The 27,634-nt window shown below is 58.6% G+C and overlaps 2 protein-coding genes across 6 annotated transcripts in view; one reads left to right on the forward strand and one right to left on the reverse strand.

The window, feature by feature from the left end:
- Positions 1-1,637: 1,637 nt before the first annotated feature.
- Positions 1,638-17,110, reverse strand: RIMS3 (regulating synaptic membrane exocytosis 3). 5 transcript variants are annotated; one of them, XM_068172960.1, is made up of 7 exons: positions 16,232-17,110; positions 6,262-6,536; positions 4,003-4,144; positions 3,794-3,906; positions 2,741-2,842; positions 2,508-2,647; positions 1,638-1,960 (listed from the first exon to the last, which is right to left on the reverse strand). In XM_068172960.1, exons 2-7 carry the CDS (start codon positions 6,485-6,487, stop codon positions 1,748-1,750), a joined length of 936 nt encoding a protein of 311 aa, XP_068029061.1. In that variant the 5' UTR covers positions 6,488-6,536; positions 16,232-17,110; the 3' UTR covers positions 1,638-1,747. The 5 variants fall into 5 exon arrangements, with proteins under 5 accessions (XP_068029061.1, XP_068029060.1, XP_068029062.1 ...); XM_068172959.1 differs by lacking the exon at positions 16,232-17,110 and adding an exon at positions 15,193-15,301; XM_068172961.1 differs by lacking the exon at positions 16,232-17,110 and adding an exon at positions 15,068-15,091.
- Positions 17,111-22,454: 5,344 nt separating this feature from the next.
- Positions 22,455-27,634, forward strand: part of NFYC (nuclear transcription factor Y subunit gamma) — a 35,361-nt gene continuing 30,181 nt past the window's right edge. The window contains exon 1 of the mRNA XM_068172775.1: positions 22,455-22,661. The gene's annotated coding sequence lies outside the window, so the exon portion shown is untranslated. The remainder of the gene's footprint in view (positions 22,662-27,634) is intronic.

Below are 27,634 nucleotides of genomic sequence, written 5' to 3' on the forward strand. Positions count from 1 at the left end.
CCCCAAAAACGCTCATCCCGCTAAGGAACCTTTGTCTGCCCCCCGAATTCCAGGGCTGCTCTTGAGATGTCCCCCTGGAGAGAACCAGGGTTGGATTCCGCTCCTGCTTGGAATTCAAGTATCCAGGAGGGCATCCCAGCTCTCCAGAAGGGCATCCCAACCCCAAGGAGGATGTCCCAGACCTCGAGGGGAGTGTGCTGGAGTCTGGGAAGGGAATCCCACACCTTGAGGAGGACAGCCTGGTCTGGAGGAAGAGGAGGAGATCCCAGCTCCAAGGAGGGCATCTCCAGGAGGGGATCCAAAATCTTGGGAAGGTCATCCCAGCCCTCAGGGAGGGTATCCCAACTCCTGAGGAGGGAATCCCAACCTCTGAGGAGGGAATCCCAGCCTCTAAGGACGGCATCCTACTCCAAGGAGGATATTCCAGACCCCAGGAAGGGTATCCCAACCCCTGAGGAGGGAATCCCAACCTTAAGAAGAGCATTCCAGACCTCAAGGAGAGCATCCCAACCCCGAGCAGGGCTTCCCAGACCCCAAAGGGGGACAGCCAGACCTCAAGGAGGACATCCGAGATCCGAGGAAAGCGTTCCAGACCTCAAGGAGGACATCTCAGCTCCAAGGAGAGCATTCCAGACCTCAAGGAGGACATCTCAGCTCCAAGGAGGACATCTCAGCTCCAAGGAGAGCATTCCAGACCTCAAGGAGGACATCTCAGCTCCAAGGAGAGCATTCCAGACCTCAAGGAGAGCATCCCAACTCCAAGGAGAGCATTCCAGACTTCAAGGAGGACATCTCAGCTCCAAGGAGAGCATTCCAGACTTCAAGGAGAGCATCCCAGCCCTCCAGCTGGGAAGGAGGGGGCTGGGAGGCAGCCGATCCACCAGGATCCCGGTATTCCCGCTCCGTTGGGTCACCTTCTCCCACCTCCCACGAGGCATTCCCAGAGTTTGTCCTTTGGGTCTGGTTTTGGCCGGACACGCCCGCGGTCGGCGGTGAGACACGAGGAGAAGCCCAGCGGCCACGGAGGGGAGGCGAGCGCCCCTTCCCCTGTCCCCTCTTGCTTTGGCAATGGTCACAGGCTACATGCTCCCGGGAAAACCCCCCAGAAAAAAAAAAATTGGAGAAAAAAAAAAAAAAAAAGGCAGGGAAATGGCCACCAAAAGTGCTGGGAAAGCGACCAAACGGGATGAGACTGGCAGATGTTCCCGGTCCATCCGGAGTTCTCTTGGATATTGCAGTGAGTGTGTTGTTAGCACGTGGCAAAGCTACATAAGAGAAGATGCTACATTCCTTGGAAAACAAAAATAGTGCTGAGTTGGATTTGTTCTGAGTCCGGTGGGGTTTTCCCCATGGAAAGCCACCTTTTCCTCGGAGGCAGGGAAAGGGAATGGGAGGAAAAAGGAACCTCGTCCTCAGCCAGACTGGGCTGCTCCCAGCAGGGTCGGGAGAGAAGCGGGAGCTTCTAGGACGAGGTCTGGGAACAGTCTGGGATCGTTGGCAGTTGCAGCCCTCAGAGGGAATTTTCTCCTCTCCTTCCCCCCCTGCCTCACACCCGGTCCTCGCTCCCTCTCCCTTCCCAGGGAGGGTGTCCAGGGCAGATTTTTTGTGGGGGAAGGAGATTGAAAATTAAAAAAAAAAAAAAAAAAAAAAAAAAACTGAAGAAAGGAAAAAAAAACAAGGATATTTACAGCTCTCCACGACCAGTTCTGCAAGGTCTCCTTGGATGCCTCCTTCCCAATCCCAGCCTCTACGGGCAGGAGGGGCTGGTGGAGCTCTCCAGGGAGGACTGGGAGAGGCGGCGGGTCAGGGGTCCGATGCTGGAGTCGGCCAGGGAGGAGGTTGGGAAGAGTTTGTACCAGCCCGAGACGGCGCTGGAGAGATCCAGCTCCTCCAGGATGATCTGGGCCATCCCCATGAAGCACTTGTGGTCCATGCGCCCGTAATCGCCCCAGACGATCACCTGCGGGCACAGAAGGGGTGATGGAGCTGGGAGTTCTGGGGAAATTGTGCTCAGCTGGAAAAACCCTGCTGTGGTCGGGGTTGGGAAGGTCTGAGGGATGCAGGAAGGGCTTTGGGGATCCCTGGCCTTGCTCCCCTCGCCCTGTGAGGAGGGTGGGGAGGTCCTGGCACAGGGCATTCCAGATCCCAAAGAGGGCATCCCAACCCCGAGGAGAGCATCCCAAACTCGAGAAAACTATCCCAACCCCGAGGAGAGTATTCCAGACCTCAAGGAAAATATCCCAGACCTCGGGGAGAACATCCCAGACCTCAAGGAAAGCATCCCAGCCCTAAGCAAGGCATTCCAAGACCTTGAGCAGAACATCCCAACCCCAGGCAGGGCATTCCAGACCCCAAGGAGGGCACCCAGACCTCAAGGAGGACATCCCAGCTCCAAGGAGGGCATTGCAGCCCACAGAAGCTGTGGCTTTCCCACCCCTGGCAGTGTCCAAGGAAAGGCTGGATGGGGCTTGGAGCCACCTGGGATAGGGGAAGGTGTCCCTGCCCACCTGCAGGACTTTGCCCTGGGGACTCTCCTCGAAGAGCAGGGGCTGCTGGTACGAGGGGTCGCAGGTTTTCTTCACCACCTTGGTCTTCTTCTTGGCCAGGCAGACGCCGTTCTCCAGCAGGTAAACCTTCACATAGGTGGCTGCCGTGGGAAATGGGGACAACCAGGGACATGGAGCAGGATCCTGGGATAAGCCCAGCACGGCACCCGACCCCTCCCTGCACAGCCACCTACCAGGGATGCACTTGGAGCCCATCTTTGGGATGAGTCCCCTGGCCTGGATCACGTCCACCTCCAGCTGCCCGTTGCGGTCAGCCATGCCCACGTGGACATCGCCTGCAAGGGGGGGACACGCCTTGAGGGCCGTGCCTGATGGTCACCTCCCCCTGGGGACAGCCACAGCCCCCCTGTGTCCTCATCACCAGTGGGAATTAGGGACCGCCATCCTCACACCCAGCGTCCCACTGGATGCCTGATTTGTAGAGAATTGGGGGCTCAGAGGATGGGAAGGAGCTTGGATTGAGCAGCGAGGAGAGATCGGGGTGGGAGCCCCTCCTCCCCATCGGCTCCATCCTGTCACTGGGATTTTATCCCTCGTGATGGGAATAAGGCTGGGGTTTACCCAGGCTGGGCCTTGGCCGGGTGATCCCCAGGAAAAGGAGAGGCTGGGACAGGAGGGATCAGGGGCCAGGAACTCTGAGGGGTCCAACCACGCTTTCCCCTTTCCCTTTTCACTTTTCCCCTTTCCCCCTTTCTCTTCCCTCTTCCCCTCTCCCTTTCCCCTTTCCCATTTTCCTTTTCCCCTTTCCCTTTCCCCTTCCCTAAACGTCCCTTCCCTCCTGCTGGGATTAATTGAGGACCAGCTCCCAGTACTACAGGGACAGAGGGGCCAGGACAGGGGACACCGGGCAGCTCTTCCCATTCCCAGCATCTCCAGCACCAGCAGGATCAGGGGGCCACCTCGGGGTGTGTCCCCAGCTGGGGACACGCTGCTGCTGGCTGGGAATTCAGACTGAGGGTGCAACTTTTGGTCCCCATTTGGGATTTCAAAGGGAAAAGAGGGACAGAAGGTGAGGGTTTGGTTCCAGGATGCTCGAAAAGGAAGCCCCGGGAAAAGGCAGAGCTGTGGCTTCTCAGGGATGCCCTGCCCTGAGCCCTGCTCCCCTGTACGGGGCAGAGCATTCCCGGAGCGGGATGTGCTGGGATGGAGCCCTGAGAAGAACCACGCTGCCTCTTCCCGCCGCATTCCCTCCCTCCGGAGCCTCCCTGGGCGCTGCCCCTGCTCACCCATCGGGGGGGTTGCCAGGGTCTGCCGCCCCACGAGCTGCCCCGGCCCCAGCCCGTCGAGGAAATCGCTGAACTGGCTCTCTGCTCCCAGCCGCGTGGTGGGGAAGATGAACCTGCAAAGGATTTTCATGGAGCATCCCTCTGCCCATTCCGCGGGACACGCCGGGGGGGATCCCGGCGCCGTTCCCCGTCCCTGCCCCGTTCCTTACGTGCCGTCGGAGCTGTTGCTGTTGGTGCTGCCGTCCGTGGACTCCCGGCTGCCCTGCCGGGTCACCCTGGTCCTCATCTCCACGGCGATGCCGGTCTCGGTGCTCCTGCGGATGGTGCTGCGCAGCTTTTTGGGGCCCCCCTCTGGAATTGGAGTCGGGGTGAGCTCCAGCTCCTGCCCCCAGCCCGTCCCTGCCTTCCCGATTTCCGTCGTTCCAGGGAGTTGTGCACCGTTCCCTGGGTGAATTCCCACGGGATCCTGCACGGACACACCCCGGTGCGGCAGGAGAGGAGAGCCACGGGCTGGCTCCGTGTCCCCGTGTCCCCGTGTCCCCACTCCATCTGCCACAGCCTCGGCGTGTCCCAGTGTCACCCAGTGGCTTTGGATGGCTGAGGGTCCCCTCTGCAACTGAGACCTGCCCCACTCACCCTACAAGCGCTGGCACCGTCCATTGGCCTCCAAAGTCCCTGTGCCAGAGGGGACAGGAACCCACGGTGTCACAGCCCCAGTGCTCCTGATGTCCCCTTGGCCTCCAGAACCCCCCTGTGCCCCTGTCCCCGTGCCAGAGGGGACAGCAATCCACGATGTCAGAGCCTCAACACTCCTGATGTCCCCTTTCTCCAACCCCTGGGCTTCCAAAATCCCCGTGTCCCCATGCCAGAGGGGACAACAACCCTCAGTGCCACAGCCCCTGTGACAATGCTCCTGATGTCCCCTTTCTCCATCCCATTGTCCTCCAAAATCCCTGTCCCCGTGCTGGAGGGGACAGCAACCCGCGGGTGTGGGCACAACCCCAAAGCTGCCTGATGTCCCCTTGGCCTCCAGAACCCCCCTGTGCCCCTGTCCCCATGCCAGAGGGGACAACCCACAATGCCACAGCCCCACCTCTCCTGATGTCCCCTTTCTCCACCTTCCCTGTGCCCCTGTCCCCATGCCACAGAGGGGACAGCAATCCACAATGTGACAGCCCCAGTGCTCCCGATGTCCCCTTGTCCTCCAAAATCCCTGTCTCCGTGCTGGAGGGGACAACCCGCAGGTGTGGGCACAACCCCAAAGCTGCCTGACATCCCCTTGGCCTCCAGAACCCCCCTGTGCCCGTCCCCATGCCAGAGGGGACAGCCCACAGTGCCACAGGTGTGGGCACAGCCCCAACACACCTGATGTCCCCTCTCCTCCACCCTCCTCCCCACCACGTGTCCCCGGCGGTGGCAGATGGCAGCGGGAGGAGGAGGAGGGTGGCACAAGCGGCCGCCCCTGGCACTGTCCCCGGGCCCTGCTGTGTGACCATGTGTGAGTGGTGGCAGCGCCAGCTTTGTCCTGCTCCTTCGGGGCTGTGCCCACGCAAGGGTTTGCCCGGTCCTGGCAGCTCCCTGGACCAGCCTTAAAATGTAGGGAAAAGTTAACTGGGGAGTGACCGAAGTGTTCGAATTTTGTAATGCCTCTTTGTAATGCAAGGCATTTAGGTGCCATTTTGGGGGTGACATTTTTTGGGTGTCACTTTTAGGCGCCGCTTTCGGGGGTGTCATTTTTGGGTGTAGTTTTTTTGGGTATCATTTTTTGGGTGTAGCTTTTCACGTGCCATTTTTAGGTGTCATTTTTGGGGTTTTTTTTTGGGTGTCATTTTTAGGTGCCATTTGTGGGGTGTCATTTTTGGGTGTAGTTTTTTTTTTGTATCATTTTTTAGGTGTAGTTTTTTTGGGTACCATTTTTGGGTGTCATTTTTGGGTGTAGTTTTTTGGGTGTCATTTTTAGGCGCCATTTTTCAGGTGCCATTTTTGGGTGTAGTTTTTGAGTGTAATTTCTAGGTGCCATTTTTGGGGTGTCATTTTTGGGTATAGTTTTTTTGGGTATCATTTTTTAGGTGTAGTTTTTATGGGTGTCATTTTTAGGCACCATTTTTGGATGTCATTTTTGGGTGTGGTTTTTTGGGTGTCATTTCTAGGTGCCTTTTTTGGGGTGTCATTTTTTGGGTGTAGTTTTTTTGGGTGTCATTTTTAGGCACCATTTTTGGGCGCCATTTCTAGATGCCTCCATCACACGTGGGCAACCAAAGCATCACCGTTGGCCACCTCAAACCCCAAAAGGGAGATCAGGGTGTCCTCTCGCTGGTCTGGATGAGCTGCAGGGTCTTTTTTTGGGTGTCATTTTTAGGCGCCAATTTTCAGGCGACATTTTTAGATGCTTCCATCGCACGCGGGCAACCAAAGCATGACTGTTGGCCACCTCAAACCCCAAGAGGGGGATCAGGGTGGCCTCTCACCGGTCTGGTTGAGCTGCAGGGTGCTCTTGCTCCACTGGGACAGCCCCACGATCGCCACCATCTTGGCGCCCAGGCTGGAGCGTCGCTTCTTGCTGGCGGTGACGGTGACGGAGACGGAGTCGGCGCTGCCGCGTGCGCTCTTCTCCAGGTTGTACATCTCGCCGCTGATGCTGGAGCTGCGCACCACATTCCTGGCAGATGAGGAGCTGGCATCCCCGTTGAACATGGTCAGCGCGCCCGCTGGCACCGGCACCGGCCCTGCTGCCCGGGATCAGCTGCGGGGACAAGTTGGGGACGCTGAAGGGCTGTGGCGGTGGTCGTGGCATCGCTGGCGCATCCCCGCGGGGATGGGTGGTGCCATCGGAGTGTTCCCAAATCCAGGAAATTCAAGTGGCACAACCCATGAAGGGCTGGAAATCGGGGAAAGGCTTTTCCTGCGGGGAACTCCCCAGGCTCCCTCGGGAACATTCCTGAGGCTGCCAGAGCTCCAGGAACGTTTGGGCACCGCTCCCAGGGATGCCCAGGGTGGGATTTTGGGGTGTCTGTGCAGGGCCAGGAGTTGGACTGGATGATCCTTGTGGGTTCCTTTCATCTCAGTATATTCCAAGATTTTTCCCCACCCGTGGGAGCAGCAGGAAGGGGTCAGGAACCCTGGGATGAACATCCAGCTCTACCCCAGCTCCCTGCGGGACCCAGACACTCCCAACATCCAGGAGACACCTGGATGGGCAGAAGGCTCTGAGTGCCACCAGCCTGCCCAGCCAGGGATGAGGGGTCCCTTGGGTACAGCCCCATCCACCCCTGAGGACATCCAAAATCACATCCAGCCAAGTTTTCCCCGCACATCCCCTTCTCCAAACCGTGTCCAGCTCAGCCTGCTGCAGGTGATTCCAGCCCGGGATGGGAATCCCTGGAGCACCGGGGGTGGATGCCAGAGCTCCCACACGGCCCTGCTGCCTTCCCTTGCCCATGAATATTTAAACTCCAGCGGGATGGAGCATCCATCTTCCAGGGAAAGGTGAATTATTAACTGCAGGCCAAGTGAAGGCACTTTGTGATAATGGATGGAGGCACCGCCTGGAAAAATGTTTCCCTTTCAGGAGAGAGGGATGGACACGAGCGTGGGGATGGGGAGTGGGGCAGGGTGGGGGCTCTGCTTCCCCACAGAGGGCACAGCTGGGATGAGACATGATGGGAGTCATGGATGAGACCTGGCAGGAGCTGTGGGATCAGCTCCAGCACCGCTGAACTCGTGGATTTATCAGTTGCAGGGGTGAGTGGGTGATTAATCATTAATATCATTAATGAGTTCCCTCCTGGCTGGGGTTTTCCCTCCTGGCTCTGCCCAGGCATTGACCCACGGCCTTCCCCCCACTCCTTGTGCCTGGGGGGGCTCAGCACTGACCCCCAGCTCTGGAGGGATGGATCCCTTGGATAAAGCTGTTGGTGTGGGATGAGCCCCAGTCCAGAGGGATGGAGCCATTGGCACCAGGTGCAGTCCCAGCTCCGGATCTGCCCCATCACAGCCACGTGCCGATGTCCAGCACCTCCTCGAGGAGGGCTTGAGGCTGATCTGCTGCCTTGGGGACCTTTCCAATGCCACCCACCACTCTCAGGCTCCAAACCTGCTGCAATCCCTGAGTTTTCCCTTAGGATGCACCTGACACAGGGAATGGATCCCAAACACTTCCCCAGCCGCAATGTCCCGCTGCACCCCATGCCTCAGTTTCCCCACCGGCAAACCTGGCTTAGGCTGTGCCTGAACAAACACGAATCCCTCTGCACCAGGGCTCAGCCAGGCCCAGCCCAGGCCCCTCCACATTCCAGGTGAGAAATCCCCGGAACAACCCACCCCTGTGGGGCCAGGAGAACACAAAGGGCTCCTGTTGCTGTTTCCACTCGCCGCTCCAGCTGCCCGGAGAGCACCAGGCTCTGGTGGGAGCAAATTAGATCAGGAGAGCAGAGCACTAATGGGATCATTTCCAATGCAACACACACAGGGATAATCCGCAGCAAAGGAAGCCGAGGCACTCCCCAGCCCGAAGGGAGGATTTGCTTTCCCCTGCCCGTGATTTTACCCCGTATCTCTCTGCACAATCTGTTTCTGCCCGGAGCAGGTGCTGCCTGGGGGGTTTGGGGGTTGCCTGGTGCTGAGATTAGCTGGGCTGGAGACTGGGTTTGAGTGCTGGAGACTGTGGCTACCACAGCATCCTTGGCATGGCCACAGCACCCTAAGTATGGCCACAGCATCCTCAGCACTACCACAGTGCCCTCAGCACAGCCACAGCATCCTTAGTGCCATCACAGCATCCTCGGCACCACCACAGCATCCTTGGCGTGGCCACAGCATCTTCAGTGTCACCACAGCATCCTTGATACCACCACAAATACCCTGGGTGCCACCACAGCATCCCTGGCACAGCCGCAGCATCCTTGGTACAATCACAGCATCCTTGGTGCCACCACAGCACCCTCGGCATGGCCATGGCATCCTCAGCATCACCACAGCATCTTTGCCATGGCCACAGCACCCTCGATGCCACCACAGCATCCTTGGTACCACCACAGCATCCTCAGCATGGCCACGGCACCCCTGATGCCACCACAGCACCCCTGATGCCACCACGGCACCCCTGATGCCACCACAGCATCCTTGGTGCCACCACAGCATCCTCAGCATGGCCACGGCACCCCTGATGCCACCACAGCCCCCTCGATGCCACCACAGCCCCCTCGATGCCACCACAGCCCCCTGAGCCCGCTGCTGAACCCCCAGCCCCGCTGCTGCCCCTGCCCCGGCTCCTCCTTCCCGGCAGCGCGGGGGGGAGCCGGGGAACCGCACCAGCTTTCCCTTCAAACACACATTTCCCCCTTCCCCTCCATGTATTTATTCCCTGGATCCCGAACCACCGGGATGCTCGGAGCAATCCACCGTGACGCCGCACCCGAGCCCGCTCCTGCCCCGCCATGGGAACGCGTTCCCGAGCTCCCGGGGCAGCGCCGCAGCCCCCGCAGCGCTCACCGCCACCACGCTCCGTCCTTGCGGGAAACAACGACCACCGGCAGCCCCGGGAAGTTCCCCGGCGAGCCAAACCCGGATCCCGAGGGATGCACGGAGCCCACGGACACCGCCGGCAGCCGTGTCATGGCTGGAGCATCCCCGATGGATGAGCACAGGCGGCAGGAAATCGGGATCCCTGTTGCGTTAGGATCGCGGGGGCCGAGTTCTGCCCCTCCCCGCTCGTGGCACCCCAAAAAAATATTAAAAGAAAAGAGGAGATGGAGGCGTCTTACCGGCCCTGCGCCGGGGAGGAGGAGGAGGAGGCTCAGCTCAGCTTCCCAGCCCCATCCCGGCCGGATCCGGAGGGTGCCAGGGCGGGTGAATCTTTCCAGGGTTCTGGAGAGCCGGGGCTGTGCTGGCGCTGCTTCAGCATCTCCCTCAGCATCTCCATGGTTACCCGGCTGACCCAGTTCTCCTCCCAGCCCCGAGCAGGGCCACAGTGGTCCAGCGGGGTGGGATGTGCTGGGAGCATCCCTGGGCTGGGATTCAGGGAGCTGGTGACCCCACCTGGATCCCTACAGATGCCATGGGGATGGCAGGGATGGGAAAAGTGGGGCTCGAGGCAGGACAGAGGGTCACAGGTGACCCCAGGAGGGGATGGAGCCCGGTGACCGGGTAGTGCCAGGGGCTGCAGGTGTGGGAAGGGACAAGCCGGGGCTGGGAGGCAGTGCTGGCCCCAAATACACCACAGAAACAGGAACGGGGGGCAAAATATTGATGGGAAAAATGGGTGCCTTGGGAAAAGCTCTGGAGAAGGAGGGAGCAGCCCCACAGGTGCCCCCACACAGGTGGGAAAGGAGGAGGAGGAGGAGGAGGAGGAAGGTGCTAAATGAGCACGGTGGGGGTGGCTGGGAATGCTGCCTTGCTAGGGAAGGAGGCAGAGGGATTTTGGGAGCTGTTTGCTCCCTCCAAACCATCAAGGTGGGTGTTCCCAGGGAAAAATGGGGCTGGAAATCCCCGGCAGTGGGGCAGGAGGTTCTTCCTGTCCCCTGTTAAGGCCGGGGCTGCCTCCAGCCTGGAGGGAAAGCACTGAAAACCGTGGATGTCTGGTAGAAGGTAGGTCCTAAAATCAGCCTTTTTTGGGAATAAAAAGGTTGCCAGAGCTGCCACCCCGAGGCTCTGCCTGGGCAACAACACACCAGGACAAGCTGCAGCATCCCAGCTCCCACACACCTGCTCCTCCAAGAACTTGGGAATAAGGCAATGCTTATTTCCCCTAAAAGTATTTCATTCTAATTAATTGCTTCAGCTTTGATAGGCAGCTGCTTGTATAATTTTAATTGCCCAACAAGGGCTATAATTGGGTGCACGTGAGCTGGGAATTTGGGAGGAACTCCAGGTCCTGTAATTCAGCTTCTCCTGGCTCAGGCAGGTTAGCAAAGTTCCATCCTGGCTGGGATTTGCTGCAGGTGCAGCGTTATTGCTGCAGCATCCGCTTAAAATTAAAGGATGGGTCCAAATGTGCTCCATTTCTTGGAAAAGTTGGGAAGTTTGGCTGGGGCTGTGCTCAGGGATCCCACAGAAGCTGCCTCTGGAAAAAGGCCTGGCTGTTGGATGAGCGAGGTTTAGCAAGGGAGGAAGAAGAGGAGGAAGGTCCTGGAGCAAATCCCACAGGATGGCTCTGCTCAGGATGGTTTTCCAAAGGGCAGGTGCTGAGATGGGAGCCTGGAGTGGTTTTCCATCGGGATGGGAAGCGCTGGTGGCTGTGGTGTGGGTGGAGAGCTCAGGGTCTGAGGGCACGGTGGTGACAGTGACCAGGGACGTCCCCAAGGGCTCAGCTCTTCCAGAGAGCTGGCTATGGCTCTTGTGGGATGGCATTCCTCCAGCCTGGAAGCAGCTGGGGCTGCTCCAGGTGCTCTCCATGCTTCCATCTGCTCCTGCACATGGGACCCAGACTGGGAGCACTGGTGGGACCCAGACTGGGAGCCACAGCCCAGCATGGGGTCTCCAGGCAGCAGAGACACAGGAGAAACTTCCCACTGGAATCTTCCTGAGGCTTGCCGTGTCCAAACACGCCCTGGTCATGGCAATTTCCTTTCCATGCCCATTCCCAAAGGATGTGTCCATCTCCAGATACCACAGCTCCAGGAGGATCCATCCCAGAGCACCAGGATGGGGAGCCAGCGTGACACAGAATCCTCCTGCAGCCTCTTCATGCCCATCCTCCACTGGGAAGATGGGACAGGTGTGGAATTCCAGGTCATCCATGCCTGAGCCCTTCCCGGTGGGGAAGGGGCTGCAGGACAGCAGAGGCTGCACCCTGACCACGCTGTCCCTGTCCCCCGTGTCCCTGCGTGACGTCTGCACCCGGTTAAATCAGATCTGTGCTGAATCCCAGCGTTTCCTTGGCAACATCAAGGAATCCGAGGAGCAAAAGCCACCCGGCAGGGCCAGGCTGGGGGACAGCCAGCGCCCGCCGAGCCCAACTGGCCACCAGAGCCACGGGGACACTGCGGCAAGCACCGGGCATTCCCGATGGTCCAACCCATCCTGGACATAACCCAGGACAGAGCGTGGATAATCTGCTCTGGTGGCACCTCGGTGCTGGTTGTGGCCACCACGAGCAGCTGGGGACGGAGCAGGACCTCGCTGGGGACACGCAGGAGCTGGCACCGTGGGCAGTGGGATGCTGCAGCCGCGTGACCCCAAAAAGTGGGGCAGCTCCATGGGGATGCAAGAAACCTGGGATGGGTTTGGAATGGGATGGCCCCACTCAGATGCCAGCCCTTGTCCCGGTGGCACCGAGGGCTGGCAGGGCCGTGCCAGGGCCGGGGCTGATCTCCCTGGCACAGAGGGAAGGTGGAGAGGAGCTTTTCCCGTTCCGGCTGCCGCTGCCTTTCCGGCTCTGAGCTCTGCAATGCAGCTCGCACGGCTCGGCTGCTGTGTGTGAATCCCATCAATATTTCATGGAGCTGCTTCCTCCAGGGGAAGGGCTGCTCTCAGCTCTGGCTTTCTGCTGCTCCTACCAGCAGGGAACATCTGATTTCCTTCCAGCAGCACCCAGCAGATCGCCCTGGTCCTCCCCATTCCACATTGGTAAATATCCCTGTGCCTTCCACGAGCTCCGGAGCATGGAATCCCTCAGGTTCCACCCTTGGCCGCTGGCACCTGCCCAGTGCTCCTGGGGTCTCCAGACACAAGCCACCAGCTCCAGGATGGGTCACCGAACCCAGGCACATCCCCAAATCCACATCCAGCAGTGGGATGTGCCAACTGTCTGGCTGGATCCGACATTCCCTGCCCAGCCGCATCCATCCCGCGGATCCCAGCTGGCTCCCGAGCCCAGCAGGAGCCAGGGGTGAGCAGCTTTGTTTGCAGAAAAAGTTGCTTTTTTAACAGCTAAGGCTGCACAATTATTCCTGAGCTTCTTCAGGGATCAGCAGAAAACTTGGGAAGAGTTCTGGGAGCCGGAGCAATGCCAGGAGCGGACAGAGCCTGCGGCAAACACCCCTCGCTGTGGCACGGGGAGCTGGGGCGGCTCTCCGGGGGTGGCAGCGGCTCCTGCATCCCCAGAAGAGCAGGAGGTTGGGATGAGGGATGATCCCAGCAAGGTGCTGCTCGCCAGAGAACTTGTGAGAAGATGAGGCCAAAAGCTCTGGTGTTGCTTCACCACCCAACAATTAAAATCTGCACAATTCCCAATTTCCGGGGTGAAACGTCCATCTCCAGGAGTCCTTTTGTCTGTGGAAAGGATGAGGAGCCTGGAGAAGCTCCCAGCAGAGCATCCCAGGGTGAGGAAGGAGCTCCTGATCCCGGCAGGGAGCGGGAGGAGCGGGGCTGTCAATCCCTTCCCAATAATTCCTAACCGAGGCTCTCTCCCTGCTCATGGAGGTGTGGTGACAAAACATTTGAAGTGCCTTGACAGGGACGCCAAGAGCTGCTGTCACACAGCTCCAGTTTTAACCAGCAGGAAAATTAGGGATTTTCATCACCTTAAACTGCATTTTGTATCCGTGTGAGGCTTCCCAAAGGGCTGTGCTGCAGCGGGAGCCCACGGAGAGCTGAGCTCCAGGGGTGGCAGCAGCTCGGGGTTGGTGGAAGGGGGGGATTCACCCCCAGATTTGGGGCCAAGCTGCCACAATGTCACCCTCTGTCCCTGTCCTACAAAGGCTGGAATGGGGACAAAGCGAGAGGTTGAGCGCTGGGAGTGTGGGAGGTGGCAGGAGTTTGGCCTCACAAAGGGATGTCGGGGATGGAACGGAGGGAGAGAGGTGTGGGCACGGCGGGAGTGGCCGTGGGGAGGTGTCGGCGCAGGAAGAAATGGGCACACGGAGAACTGGGGCTGGAGAGAAGAGCTCAGGAGCAGCCAGGGGATCAGCCAGGGATGGTTTGGGAATGGCCAGGGTGATCAGGCAGGAATGGTTTGGGGAATGAAACCAGCGAGGATTTGGGAGCAGCCAGGGGATGAAAACAGGGATGGTTTGGGAATGGTCAGGGGTTGAAACCAGAGCAGGTTTGGGAATGGCTGGGGGGTGAAAGCAGAGACGGTTTGGGAACAGCCAGGGGATGAAATCAGGGATGGTTTGGAAGAAGTCAGGGCACCAGGCAGGGATGGTCTGGGAGCAACCAGGGGACCAGGCAGGGATGGTTTGGGAATGGCTGGGGGATCAGGCAGGGACGGTTTGGGAGCAGCCAGGGATGGTTTGGGCAGGTGCTCCCTTGTCCTGTGGTGGAAAAACAGCCCCAGGCTTCTGTGCCTGGCAGCAAAGCCCATCCCGTGCTCCCAGAGGATCCGCAGCCTCCCACTCCCAGCTCACAACGGAAATGAGCGGCGCAGCCCCGGGATGTTCCCTGGGCACTCGGCGATGGGGTTCAGCCTTGGAAGCCCCTTTCCCGTGGGTCCCAGACCCCTGAGGGTGGGCACTGCCCACCACAGAGCCCCTCACAGCCACCACCTCCCGTGGGGGCCACCCCCAATGCCAGCTCCCACGCAGTGGCCCTGGGGACCATTTCGGGCCACCGAGGGGACCCTGTGGCCAGCCAGGCCTGAGCCCGTTGGGGTGCCAGGGTGATGCCCACGGGCTGTCCACACTTTATCCCCCTGGCTGTGGCACGAGGGAGCAGCACAGGAGCTCTGCCCATCCCAGGGCATCGTCTCACTCTTCCTCACCCCTTCCTTAACAATTTTCCCTCCAGAACCGACCCCAGCACCTGCCCCAAACCCCACGGAGGGCGGAGGAGGCTCTGGATCGAGGAAGAGGCAAAGCCACGCACAAATCCCAGGCTGGAGCCGCCGGGAATCCCGGGACGAGCTGAGCCCGGTGCGGTGCTCCGGGGCAGACCCTCCCCAGGACCCTCCCCGCTTTTCCCGGTCCCTATCCCGGTTTTCCCGGCGCTGGGACCGGCGTGCACGGGACGGGGTTGACGTCAACGGGCTTTCAGCGGGATGATGGATGGCACGGGAAGGCACTCCCGGTGCCGAACGCCGGCCGGGAAGCGCTGCCCGCCCCGCACCGGGAAAGGCTCCGGGGAACCGGCCCGGGGACCTCTCGGGAACGCGGGGAGCGCGGCCGCAGCTCCGCCGTTTTCGGCGCAGCGATGATTTTGGGGGGTTCGCATCCCGGTTCAGAGCCTGGGCGATGATTTAGGGGTGCCGGCAGCCGTGGGGCACGGGGGGGACCCCCGGCGTTGTCCCCACGGGGGTCGAGACCTCTCCTCTCCCTCCATCCCTCCTCCCGGAGCTCCCGGAGCGCGCATCCCGCTGCTCCCCGGTACCGCAGCCGCGCCGGGCATCCCCAAATTCACCTTCCCCGCTCCCCCGCCGCCGGCCGGGGATGCTCCGGGGCAGGTGCGGCCCCGCTCGGGCCGGTGGCCGCGGGGCCGGGGGTTGTCGCCGCTGTCCCGGAGCGCCGCACCCCGCGGGCACTCACCGCTGCCGCCGCCGCCGCCGCCCGTGCCCGCTCCTCCCCCGGCCCCGGCGGGCTGCTGGGAGCGGCGGGCGGGGGAGCCCCGGGCCCGGCCCCGACGGCCCGGGATGGAGCGGGGAGGGACCGGCACCTCCCGAGGGAGCGGACCGGGAGCTGCGGGAGGGGAGGTGGCGGCCGGACCCCAAACGGCAGCGGCAGCACCGTGCAGCCATCAGGTGGATCCTAAGGGATGATGGAAGGAGGGGCCGGTCCCCAGGAGCCTCCAGTTGGACCCTACAGCCTTCAGCTGGAGTCCGGACCCATCAACCAGAGCTTGGAAGCCACCAGATGGACCCTAAACCCAACAATTCAACCCCAAGAGCCACCAAATGGATCCTACAGCCATCAGTTGAACGCCAAGAGCCTCCAGCTGCACCCTATACCTGTCAACGGGACCCTACACCCATTAACGAAGCCCCAAGAGCCTCCAGTTGGACCCTACACCCATCAGCTGGACCCCAAAAGCCTCAGGTAGGACCCTACACCCATCAACTGGACTTTGCACCCATCAATTGGACACCAAGAGCCCCCAGCCAGACCCTACACCCATCAATGGGAGCCCAGGAGCCTCCCGTTGGACCCTACACTGAACAACCTGACCCTACAGCCATCAAACGAACCCCAAAGCCCCCAGCCGGACCCCACACCCCCCTGTTGGAGCTCAAGACCCTCCAGCTGGACCCTCCAGCCAGCAGTTGGACTCTGGAGCTGCCACCTGCCCCTTCTGTCCCAGCTGGACCCCAAGAGCAGTTGCCAACCCCGCTGCTGTCACCTGGACCCCAAGAGTCCCCAGCCAGACCGCCGGGAGCTCGGGAGCTCCGGGGTGAGCCGGAGCCGCAGCCGATCCCGCTCGGGGAATGCACAAACCTCCAGCTCCGATCCCGCTGGAGCGGCCATGGGGACACCATGGGGACACCATGGGGACACTGGGGTGCCCTGGATCCTGGCGAGGGAGGAGGTTTGGGCGCAGAGGCGGCGATTCCATCGCTGCCCTTGGACTCACCTTGGCTGCCGGGATCCAAACACCGATTTCCCTCTAGGCAGCGTCTCCCTGCTCCCGGTGAATTCCTCCGGCGCTCTCTCTGCGTTGCCTCTGCCGGCTGACATGGAGCCACGTGCCAGGAGCAAAGCCTCCTTCACCGCCTTTAACTCTGTCCCTCCCTAAAATCCCGCAATTCCCAGCTCCCCATGCCATGGGCAGCACCTTGGGCGTTCCCAATCCCGGGATTAGGGCCTGGGGAGTGATTTGGGATCGGGGTGGTTCAGTGAGTGCAAGCATCCATCAGTGCAGGGAGGATGTGGGATAATTCTCCCTGTGGCAGCTGCTGGAGGGAAAAACCGGGATGCAGCAGGTCCCGGCAGGAAAGCTGGTTCAGGAACAGGAATAGCTGAAAGAACTAAATATGGAAACTTGGATAAACCAGCGCTGAAGGAGGGAGATGGTTTCCTAACGGGATTCAAAGCATATAAACAAACTCAGGGAGGAGGGAGGTTGTCCAGAGGGGCCTTGGTGAGGAAGAGTTTGGAAAACCAGCTGTAATTCTCCCAGCAGGGAAGGCTATTCCATGAAATTTCCAGCTTTGTGGAGGAAGTGCCACCCCTGGGAACACATTGTCGGGGGGAAGAGATAACGAAAACAACATCCCTAAAAGATTCTCCGAGGGATTTTTTTTCCAGCTGCTTTTTGATGATAGGGAGTTTCACAGCAGTGGAGTTCTCCCTTCCATTGGAAGTTTTTTTGCTTCCTTTGTTTTTTCTGGGATCACCAGCCTCACACTGGGAAGGCTTTGGTGCTGCACATTCCGGGCTGGGGCTGTGTAGCACCAATTTCCTGGGAATTGCTCCCCTGGATGGACAAACCCCAAGCCTCAGCCTTGTCCTGAGATCCCATCAGAGCTCTCCCATCTCCGATGTCTCTTAATTCCTTAAGGAGCTCGGCTTTGCCGGCTCCTCAGCACCTTCTGCTTTCCCTTTTGGGTTTGTGCCGGCACCACGGGGGCGGCTTAATGCGATTATCCCGCTAAAACTGCCCTAAGAGGATTCCCGGGGCTCGGCTGCAGGGTGGGCACAGGGACGATCCTGCTGGATGTGGGGGAGCCTCGAGGGTGACCCCAGGATCTGCAGCCCCCGTGGGTGCCACGAGCTGCCATTCCTTGGGATAGGGTGGAAAATGCCCACGGAGCGGATCCTGGAGAGAGGGGGAGGGAATGGGGATAGAGACACAGGGAAAGGGTAGGAATGTTGAGGCTCTGGGGCTGCTGTGGGGGGCGGTTAGGGGCTGCTCTGGGAAATCCTGGGGCTTCCCAGGAAATTTTGGGACTTCCCAGGGAGGTCCTGAAGCTTTCCAGAGGACTGAGGCTCCCCAGGAGGGTCCTGGAGCTTCCCAGGGATCTCCTGGGGCTGCCCAGGGGGGTCCTGGAGTTTTCCCGAGGAGTCAGATTTCCCAGAAGGGTCCTGGAGCTGTCCTGGGCTATCCTGGGGCTTCCCAGGAGGGTGCTGGGGATTCCCAAGAGTTTCCTGGAGCTTTCCAGAAGACTGAGCCTTCCCAGGAGGGTTCTGGGGCATCCTGGGGATCCCCAGAAGATTTTGGGACTTCCCAGGAGGGTTCTGGAGCTTTGCAGAGGACTGAGGCTTCCCAAAAGGATCCTGGGACTGTCCTGGAGGCTCTGAGGCTGCTCTGGAGGTCCTGGAGCTGCACCTGGAGAAGGGTTATGGAAAGGGGCTGGTTTATGGCAGGATTGGGAATCCCAGTGGGGAATAACCGTGCCCTGGGAAGGTGCCAGTCCCTGCCCTGGCTGTGGGATGAGCCCTGGCCCCTCTGGAAGTGCCCAGTGGGATGAGCTGCTGGAGCTGGGTCAGCTCCTTCCCTGCTCCCTGCTGGAGGCTGTGTCCCACTTCTGGCAGGAGCAGGAGCCGTGTGGAGACGCTGGGAGGTCTCCTGGCAGGAGCAATCGGGTCACCAGTGCTCACCAGTTGGATACTGGGACAGCCAGGGGGTTGAACTGGGCAGGAGGTGCTTTCCTGGGAAATCCTCTCTTCACTGCCAGCAAGGTGGGAATTCACTGGGAATGAGGCTTCCCAGTCAGCACCAGGCTGAGCACCTCAGCTCCCAGCGCTGATCCTAAATTTTTGGGGGGTTTTCCTGATTCCTGTCAGCTCTTCCTTAGGAAATGAGGGCTGGGAGAATGAGGGAGATCAGAATTCCTTCGGGAATTCCATTCTGGATCAGAAAAGGTAACGTTTCCCAGGACACAAGTTCAAACCTGAGCACAAAAGGGGACCCAAAAGCCCAGAGTTGACCCTGGATCATCCCTCAGGAATTTTGGGTGCCCGAGGAATCCTTTGGCAACACACATAGATCAAATTATTTTCCCAGAGGTTCAATTTCAAAGCAGAAGGGTTAAAAAATTCAGTGTCCAGGCACTGATATATTCCCAAATATCCTTAAATATTATATGGATCATCCCAGCTAGGGATAGGCACCAGGTGGGAGGTGGTACTTCCAGCTGGGAATATAACACAAAGGGTCAGGCCCCAAAATCTGGCCCTAAAGGGCCCCTTTTCCCTGCAGATCCATAAAGCAGCGTGTCCATGTGCAGAAAAAAATGATTTCCAGGTTTTCCCGTGCTTGTGGATTATTGCCCCAAAGCAACAGCTTGTATGGGATAAATCCAGAGTCCTGCTAGAATGGGAATCCCGGGGGATGGCAGGGACTGAGCTGGGAAGGGCCAGCCTGGTCCCTGCTGCTCTGAGCTGATTTTCCTTGGTGCCGAACGAATCCAGGGCTCCCAAATCCAGGTGTGGGGTGCAGTGGGAAGCGTGGGAGGGATGGGATGAGCAGGTGGAAGGCGCTGGATGAGTTCAAACTCATCAAAGTGCCACCAAAGTGCTGCAAAATCACTTTCTCCTTTCCTTTTTTTCCCCCCCGTTTCTTGTTTTCCTTGGCTCCTCCGCGTTCCGGGCAGGCTGACAGGGAGCTCTGTGGAGCTGCAATCCCTGTGGGAAAAGCCGAGCAGCTCCAGACAATGGATCCATTGCTGCTGGGAAAGGGAGCAGGTGGGGAGGAAACGGAGCCGCACAAAAGGATCCGCGGCAAGAGGAGGAGGAGGAGGAGCAAGGGGGGATTGTCCAAAAATCCCTGGGAAGGGGCTGGATCCAAGCTGGTTGCTCCGACAGCTGGGCCTGGCAGCAGCAGCAGTGCTGGGTAATTCATTAATAAATGAGGCGTTTTTCAGGGAATTGTGGGGATGAACCGTCGGCGTCGGTGCTGAAACAGAAGGAAATGGCTCAGAAATTCGGGAATTAAAAAAAAAAAGAAAAACAAAAAGAACCCAAACCTCCAAGCTGGAGCAGCCGTGAGGGTGGGGAATGGAATTCCAGGGAAGCTGTGGCTGCGCCATCCTGGGAAGGGTTCAATTCCAGGCTGGAGCAAGCTGGGATAGTGGGAAGGGTCCCTGCCCGTGGCAGGAGGTGGAGTTGGATGATCCTGAATGTCCTTCCAACCCAAACCGCTCCATGATCCCGACTTTTATTGCTCTTGGCTGCTTTGCAAGTGCCCTCAGCCTCAAGACTTCCAATAAAACTGCAGGAATTTCGCTGCAAGACGTTTCCCACTCCAGTGCCAGCACGGGGCCGCCAGGGCAGCCGAGCTCCCAGCCCACAGAGGACACAGAAATTTGTCCCATTTCCTCCATTTTTTAACACAAAACCCACAAATCCCAAATCCCTGTGCTTGCAGGGAATGGGATTTTGTCCTCTAGCAGGGCAGAGCCATCAGTTTTGGAAAGGGTGACTGGAAGTGCAGCAGCCCCGTGGGATCCGACTTTCCTTTCTCATCCCGAACAATATTTCAAGGGATTTATTTTTATAACCTGAACAACGATATTAAAAACGCTATTAAAAAAAGAAACTTGGCCAGGCTGCAAATTGGGCCACCAGAAAGGACAATGAGGAGGCAAAAAGATGGAGTCACTCCTAAGGAAAAGGGAATTTTTTCATGGGAGAAATCCTGAGGCAGCATGAATCACCTCTCAGTGTGTCCCGGAGCCAGGAAATCTGGGAATTGGGAGAGCTGGCAGGAGCAGGGCACAGACTTTGGCTTGAAGCAGCTCCAGGATGGCAGGAGAAAATCTTGCTGTGCTGAGGGAGCAGCTCGGGCAGGATTCACTGGGATGTCCCTGGATGATCCCTGGGACTGCACTGCCAGGGATATCCTGGTGGAGTGGACTTGCTGTTAAATGGGTGTGCAGAAAGGCAAAAAAATTCTGTTGGAAATGCAAAAAAATCCAATAGGAAACTACTTCACTGAGCTATTAATTGACTTCATGAATCCATGAAATCCTGAAACTCCTACTGTGGATAATAACATGGCTGGGAATCAATTCCTTGGGCTCCTCCATGGAATTGTGAGGATCCACAGGATGAAACACTCCCAGGGGAAAGGGATCCTGGAAGATCTTTGGGATGGGATCCCTGCAAGAAAGGAGATGGCAATTCCCAGATGAGGGGCTGGGAATGAGGCAGCAGCTCCTGCTGCTGCTCCAGCTCTCTGTGGCTTCAAGGAAAAGTTTAAAAGGAGTAAAATTCCACCTCCCATGGAAATATAATTCCCCGCACTAAATTTCCTCATAACTCCCATCGGATCTTGTTCCAGAATTGATGGATTTGAGGGGAATGTCAAGGCAACCTTTGCTTCCCCTCCCTTTGGGGCTGCTTTTGGGTTTGTTTTTTTATTTCTCATTATCAGCTGCCTCGAGTCCCCACTCGGAGAGAAAAAGGATCTTTAATTTCTTTATCTATTTAAGTCGATTTCAGGAATATTTTTCTCCCACAGAGTGAACAATCAGAACTCTGTGGTCTCCCAGATATGTAAAATAGTTCTTTTTCTTCTTTTGTGGGCAGATACATTTAAGCTACATAATGGGACTCTGGGAGTGAGTCAACTCAGGAACACTGGATGTGTTTAAATTCCACTTCAAACAAACTCCTATAAAAAAAATTCCCAGAAAATGCCAAATCCTGGTGTGAAAAAAAGTCCACTGCAACTCATATACCTAAAGCATTTTTTATCCAACATCTCTAACAAGTTTCTTTTACCACACAATTTATTACAAGGATACTTGACAGAGATGCAAACAAGCTTGGAAAACATCGCAGCATTCCTGCTTTTTTTGTTTAATAAAGCAGGAAAAACACTGGCAGGCTCCCCACACGAGGCCTAAAGCTGGACACGAGGGGGTTTAGGACAGGGCACATCTGACAGAGCCAGAGTTTGGCCGCTCGTCAAGGCACGGTCGCCCCTGAAATGCCTCACGGTTTGTCCCGGTCCCTCCCGGTTTGTCCCGGTCCCTCCCGGTTTGTCCCCGTTCCTCACGGTTTGTCCCTGTCCCTCATGGTTTGTCCCGGTCCCTCCCGGTTTGTCCCCGTTCCTCACGGTTTGTCCCTGTCCCTCATGGTTTGTCCCTGTCCCTCATGGTTTGTCCCGGTCCCTCCCGGTTTGTCCCGGTCCCTCCCGGTTTGTCCCCGTCCCTCACGGCCCCTCGCAGTTTGTCCCGGTCCCTCACAGTCCTTCAGGTTTGTCCCTGTCCCTCCGGGTTTGTCCCCGTCCCTCACGATCCCTCAGGTTTGTCCCCGTCCCTCAGGTTTGTCCCCGTTCCTCACGGTCCCTCACGGTTTGTCCCTGTCCCTCACGGTTTGTCCTCGTTCCTCCCGGTTTGTCCCCGTCCCTCAAGACCCCTCCCGGTCTGTCCCCGTCCCTCCCGGTATGTCCCCGTCCCTCACGGTCCCTCCCGGTCTGTCCCCGTCCCTCCCGGTATGTCCCCGTCCCTCCCGCTCCCTCCCGGTCTGTCCCTGTCCCTCCCGGTCTCTCCCGGTCCCTCACGGTCCCTCCCGCTCCCTCCCGGTCTGTCCCTGTCCCTCACGGTCTCTCCCGGTCTCTCCCGGTCCCTCCCGCTCCCTCCCGGTCTGTCCCCGTCCCTCACGGTCCCTCCCGGACCCTCTCGGTCTGTCCCCGTCCCTCACGGTCCCTCCCGGTCTGGCCCTGTCCCTCCCGGTCTGGCCCTGTCCCTCCCGGACCCTCCCGGTCTCTCCCGGTCCCTCCCGGTCTTTCCCGGTCTCTCCCCGTCCCTCACGGTCCTCCCGCCCACTCCCGCCTCCCCCGCAAATCTCGCGAGATCGCCGCCGGGTCACGCGCCCGCGCGCGCCGCCGCGGCCCAGCGCGGGGAGGGGAAGTGAGCGGGGGGGGGGGGGGGCACAAAAAAAGGCGGAGCCTCCGCCCCGCCGCCTCACGGCCCCGCCGCCATCTTGTTTCTCGGCCGCTCGGCGCTCACTCCGCTCCGGCCGCCCCCCTTTTCCCCCCCGCCTCCCGCCGGCCGCGCCGGAGGCAGCGCGGGCAGCGGGCGGAGCAGGCGGAGGTCGCGGCGCCGGCCGCCCCGGTGAGTACGCGGGGAGCGCGGCGGGGGGGAGGCGGCGGCGGCCCGTGAGGGGGCGCGGGGCGGGGGCGGCCCGAGGGGGTCGCTGCGGCCCCCCCTCAGCAACGGCTGAGCTGCGATTGGCTGCGCCGCGGCGCGCGCGGCGATTGGCCGGCGCGGGGGAGGCGGGCACGGGGGGGCGGGCGCTGATTGGCTGGCGGGGCGCGGACCGGGGAGAGGACAGCGAGCGGACCGTTGTCCCGCGCGGGCGCGGGGCGGGGGGGGCGGCGGGGCCGGGGCCGGCGGAGCCCGGGACCCCCGGCCTGAGGGCCGGGATTCGGGGCCGGCGGAGCCCGGGACCCCCGGCCTGAGGGCCGGGATTCGGGGCCGGCGGAGCCCGGGACCCCCGGCCTGAGGGCCGGGATTCGGGGCCGGCGGAGCCCGGGACCCCCGGCCTGAGGGCCGGGATTCGGGGCCGGCGGAGCCCGGGACCCCCGGCCTGAGGGCCGGGATTCGGGGCCGGCGGAGCCCGGGACCCCCGGCCTGAGGGCCGGGATTCGGGGCCGGCGGAGCCCGGGACCCCCGGCCTGAGGGCCGGGATTCGGGGCCGGCGGAGCCCGGGACCCCCGGCCTGAGGGCCGGGATTCGGGGCCGGCGGAGCCCGGGACCCCCGGCCTGAGGGCCGGGATTCGGGGCCGGCGGAGCCCGGGACCCCCGGCCTGAGGGCCGGGATTCGGGGCCGGCGGAGCCCGGGACCCCCGGCCTGAGGGCCGGGATTCGGGGCCGGCGGAGCCCGGGACCCCCGGCCTGAGGGCCGGGATTCGGGGCCGGCGGAGCCCGGGACCCCCGGCCTGAGGGCCGGGATTCGGGGCCGGCGGAGCCCGGGACCCCCGGCCTGAGGGCCGGGATTCGGGGCCGGCGGAGCCCGGGACCCCCGGCCTGAGGGCCGGGATTCGGGGCCGGCGGAGCCCGGGACCCCCGGCCTGAGGGCCGGGATTCGGGGCCGGCGGAGCCCGGGACCCCCGGCCTGAGAGCCGGGATTCGGGGCTGGCGGAGCCCGGGGCAACGCGCTGCCTCACGGCCGGCGGGCAAAGCGGAGCGCGGAGGCCTCCCGGTGTTTTCCCGGGTAGGATCTGCCGCGCCGCCACCGGGGATGCGCTGTGGTGCCTCATCCATGGAAGGGTCCAAAGCCAAGTTGGATAAGGCCTTGAGCAACGTGGTGTAGTGGAAGGGGTGGAATGGGATGAGCTTTAAGGTCTCTTTCACACAAACCGTTCCTGGTTCTGCGATTCCAAGGCAGGTTGTGATCCTGACCTGGCTGAGAGTGGCAGGGGGTAGAGAGGAGCTCGGGTGTTTAGGTGTAGGTCCGATTTTAGGAGGAAATTCTTGGCTGTGAGAGTGGTGAGGGGCTGGAATGGATTTGCCAGAGAAGCTGAGGCTGCCCCTGGATCCTTGGAAGTATCCAAGACCAGGCTGGATGGGGCTTGGCGCAGCCTGGGACAGTGGAAGGTGTCCGTGCCCATGGCAGGGGGTGGCACACGGTGATTTTTAAGCTCTCTTCCAACCCTTAACATTCTGTCATTCCATGTTTCCATGATTCTATCTTACCAATCTTTGGGATTTTTGCCATCCAAGCCTTGAGAAGCTTCTTCAGGCTCTGCCACAGCATTGGGCAGGAAGAGGGGCAGGACTGTGACAAGGCAGTCAAGGGTTTCTGCTGATTCCTTGGGCGTTGTTTGATCTGTGCTCAAAAAGCAGCAAGAGCTGTGAGAACACCTTTGTTCTCCCGAAATCCTGCTTTTTCCTCAAGCTGGGGGAATAAAATAAATGCCCCCAGGTAAATCCCAGGAATGCCAGCAGTGTGGGTGTGGCCGGGAATTCTTTTGGGCTGGGTGGGATTTCCTTCAGGTGGGTTCCTCGTGTTTGAGGGGTGTCAGGGCAGCTTTGGTGTGGCTGAGCTGTGTCCCAGGGCCACCTCCAGACCCTGGAGCTCTGGCAGATTCCAGGTTGCCACAGAGGAAGGAACAATAGCCCTGGCTGCTTCAGGAACATGACTTTCCAAATCACTTCTGAGCCGTTTCTCTTGGTGAGTGGAATCTTTTCCATGGATTTGGGAGTAAATCTTCCCTGTCTCCATTGCTTGTCTGAGCATGGACAATTCAAAGCCCATGAGCTTGTTACCTTTTCCTCCAGCCCTGCAAACCAAACCACCAAATTTCCTTGGCAGCATCCCAGGCCTTTCCTGAGGTTTTTTTTTTTTTTCCTGAAATGAGATCCTGCTTTTGGGCTGGGCTGTTCCTGCTGGGTCTGTTTGTCCTCGTGCTCTGTGACAGCCCCAGCTCACCTGGGCATCGTGGTGACAAAAATGTCACACCTGGCTGTGGCATAACCAGGGACAGGATCGCAGGGAATGGCTGGAGGTGTTCCAGAGGGGATTTAGGTTGGATTTAGGGAAAGGTTCTGGGGTTTTTTGGTGCTTGAGGACATTCTCAAGGCTCTAGAACTCCAGGAATGTTTGGACAACACTCCTAGGGATGCCTAGGGTGGGATTGTTCAGGGCTTGGACTGGATGATTCTTGAGGATCCTTCCAGCTCAGGATATTGTGGGATCCAGCTCAGGATATTGTGGGATCCAGCAGGATCCCTGGGTGCTCATTCCAGGCAGGAATAGGTGTGATCCCAACAGTTCTCTGGTGACCTTGAGCCAGGCATTTTTCCTGCCTGGCTGGTCTGTGCCTCGTTAGTTTGTGCTTGATCAAGATAAATCCTGTTTGTCCAGGCACATTTTCCTGCCCCACGGGGATCAGGGGCAGTGGTGGATTCCTAGAAGTGCCCCAGAGAGGCAGGGGGACAGCTACGGGGTTCAGAACGTTCCTTCTCCCCGGGTTTTCCCAGTAGCTCCGTAATTCATGGAATCATGGAATGGTTTGAGTTGGGAGGGACCTTAAATCCCATCCAGTCCCACCCCATTCCATGGCAGAGACACCTTCCAGTGTCCCAGGCTGCTCCAGCCTGGCCTTGGACACTTCCAGGGATCCAGGGGCAGCCCCAGCTTCTCTGGGAATTCCATCCCAGCCTCTCCCCAGCATCCCAAGAGAGGATTCCTTCCCAAAATTAATCCAAACCCTCTGTGATTTCAGAGCAACAACAGCTGCAATGATTGAAATAAACCCTTTAGGGCTTCACAAATTCATTTAGTGGGTTTTTTTCCACAAATAAACCCGTTACTGCAGGGCATCCCAAAATTAATTTGGGGTTTACCCCCCCACAAATAAACCCTTTACTATAGGACCTCCCAAAATCAATTTGGGGTTTTTACCCCCCTACAAGTAAACCTGTTGCTGTAGGACTTCCCAAAATCAATTTGGGGATTTTTATCCCCCACAAATAAACCCTGTACTGTAGAATTTCCCAAATTTAATTTGAGGTTTTTATCCCTGCACAAATAAACCCATTACTGTAGGACCTCCCAAAATTAATTTGGGGGGTTTTCCCCCCATAAATAAACCCTTTACTGTTTTTTTTTCCCATAAATAAACCTTTCACTGTAGGGTTCCCAAAATTAATTTGGGGTCTCTTCCCCACACAAATAAACCTGTTACTCTAGGGCTCCCAAAATTAATTTGGGTTTCCCCCCCCCATAAATAAATTTACCCTTTTACTGATTTTTTTTTTCTCCTCGCTGGTTTTTTTTTTCCTGTGTTTTTTTTTTTTCTATCATAAATAAACCCTTTACTGTAGAACTTCCCAAAACCAATTTGGGGTTTTTCTCCCTCCACAAATAAACACTTTATTATAGAACTTCCCAAAATTAACCCATTTTTATTGCCACCAGGAATTATTAAACACTCTGTGAGCACCAGCTGTTCCTGTGGGTCATTCCCAAGCAGGGCAGAGCAGCTCTAGGTCCTTTGGGATGTGTTTGGGCAGTCAGAATTCCAGAATTCCAGCCAGGCATTCCTCTGTTCTGCAGGAAAGGTGCTGGGTTTGTTTTTCATACCACCCAAAGTACCTCACATAATTCCAATAGTCAGAGTTCCACAGCTTCCAGGCCCTGGTTTTTATCTGAGGAATGCCACAGGAAGAGAACAGAGTGTATTTATTTATTTTTTTAAGGCCATGTTTTAACCAATTCTATTCCCTCAAATCATCAGGAAGATCTATTTTTAAATTAATCTCTCCTCGTTATCAGATTCAGAGTGATTAATCTGCAGGGCTTGGCTGTGCTTCCCAATATTTTTCCCCCTGGATAATCCTGTCAGCAGGAAATTATAGCTTGGAATTACAGCTCAAAATCCATCGTGGTGTTGTTGATAAAACTGGGATTTGTGCGTCTAGAGGTCAAAATATCCCCTGCTCTCCACAACTTTGTTATTGTGGACCATTCCCATTCTTTACCCACAACATTCCCAAATTCCCAACCCATCCAGGGGCTCCCAGAGTGCTGCTGGAGGGGGCACAGTGAGGCTGTGTGTGGTTAAAAGCCAAGGGAAATTCTTGGTCTGGGAGGTGAACGCTCCACCTGCGCTTCCAGACGGGAATTTTGGGAATTCTTCATCCTGCCCAGGCCTCGGGGGTTTGTTCCAAGGACTTGGAAATTTGCCTCTCTCTTTTATTTTTCTTTTCCCTCATCCTGTGGAATGTTTGTGGGGCAGTGCAGCTCACGGGAGCGCTGTGGGATCCTGATCCCTGTTCCTAGGGGATCCCAGGGAACGTCCCTGTTCCCACTGGAAGCACCAACCTCGGATTGGGGGATCCAGTTCTGGAAAACTCAGGACAAGGAGCTGCTGGAGAGGGTCCAGAGAGGCCACGGAGAGGATTTGGGGTCTGGAGGATCCCATCCCATCCAAGGGGCAGAGTGAGGCTGTGTGTGGTTAAAAGCCAAGGGAAATTCTTGGTTTGGGAGGTGAACACTCCACCTGCGCTTCCAGCCGGGAATTTTGGGAATTCTTCATCCTGCCCAGGCCTTGGGGGGTTTGTTCCAAGGACTTGGAAAT

Source organism: Anomalospiza imberbis, chromosome 25 (genome assembly GCF_031753505.1).
Source record: "Anomalospiza imberbis isolate Cuckoo-Finch-1a 21T00152 chromosome 25, ASM3175350v1, whole genome shotgun sequence".
In the NCBI taxonomy this organism is placed as follows: domain Eukaryota; kingdom Metazoa; phylum Chordata; class Aves; order Passeriformes; family Viduidae; genus Anomalospiza; species Anomalospiza imberbis.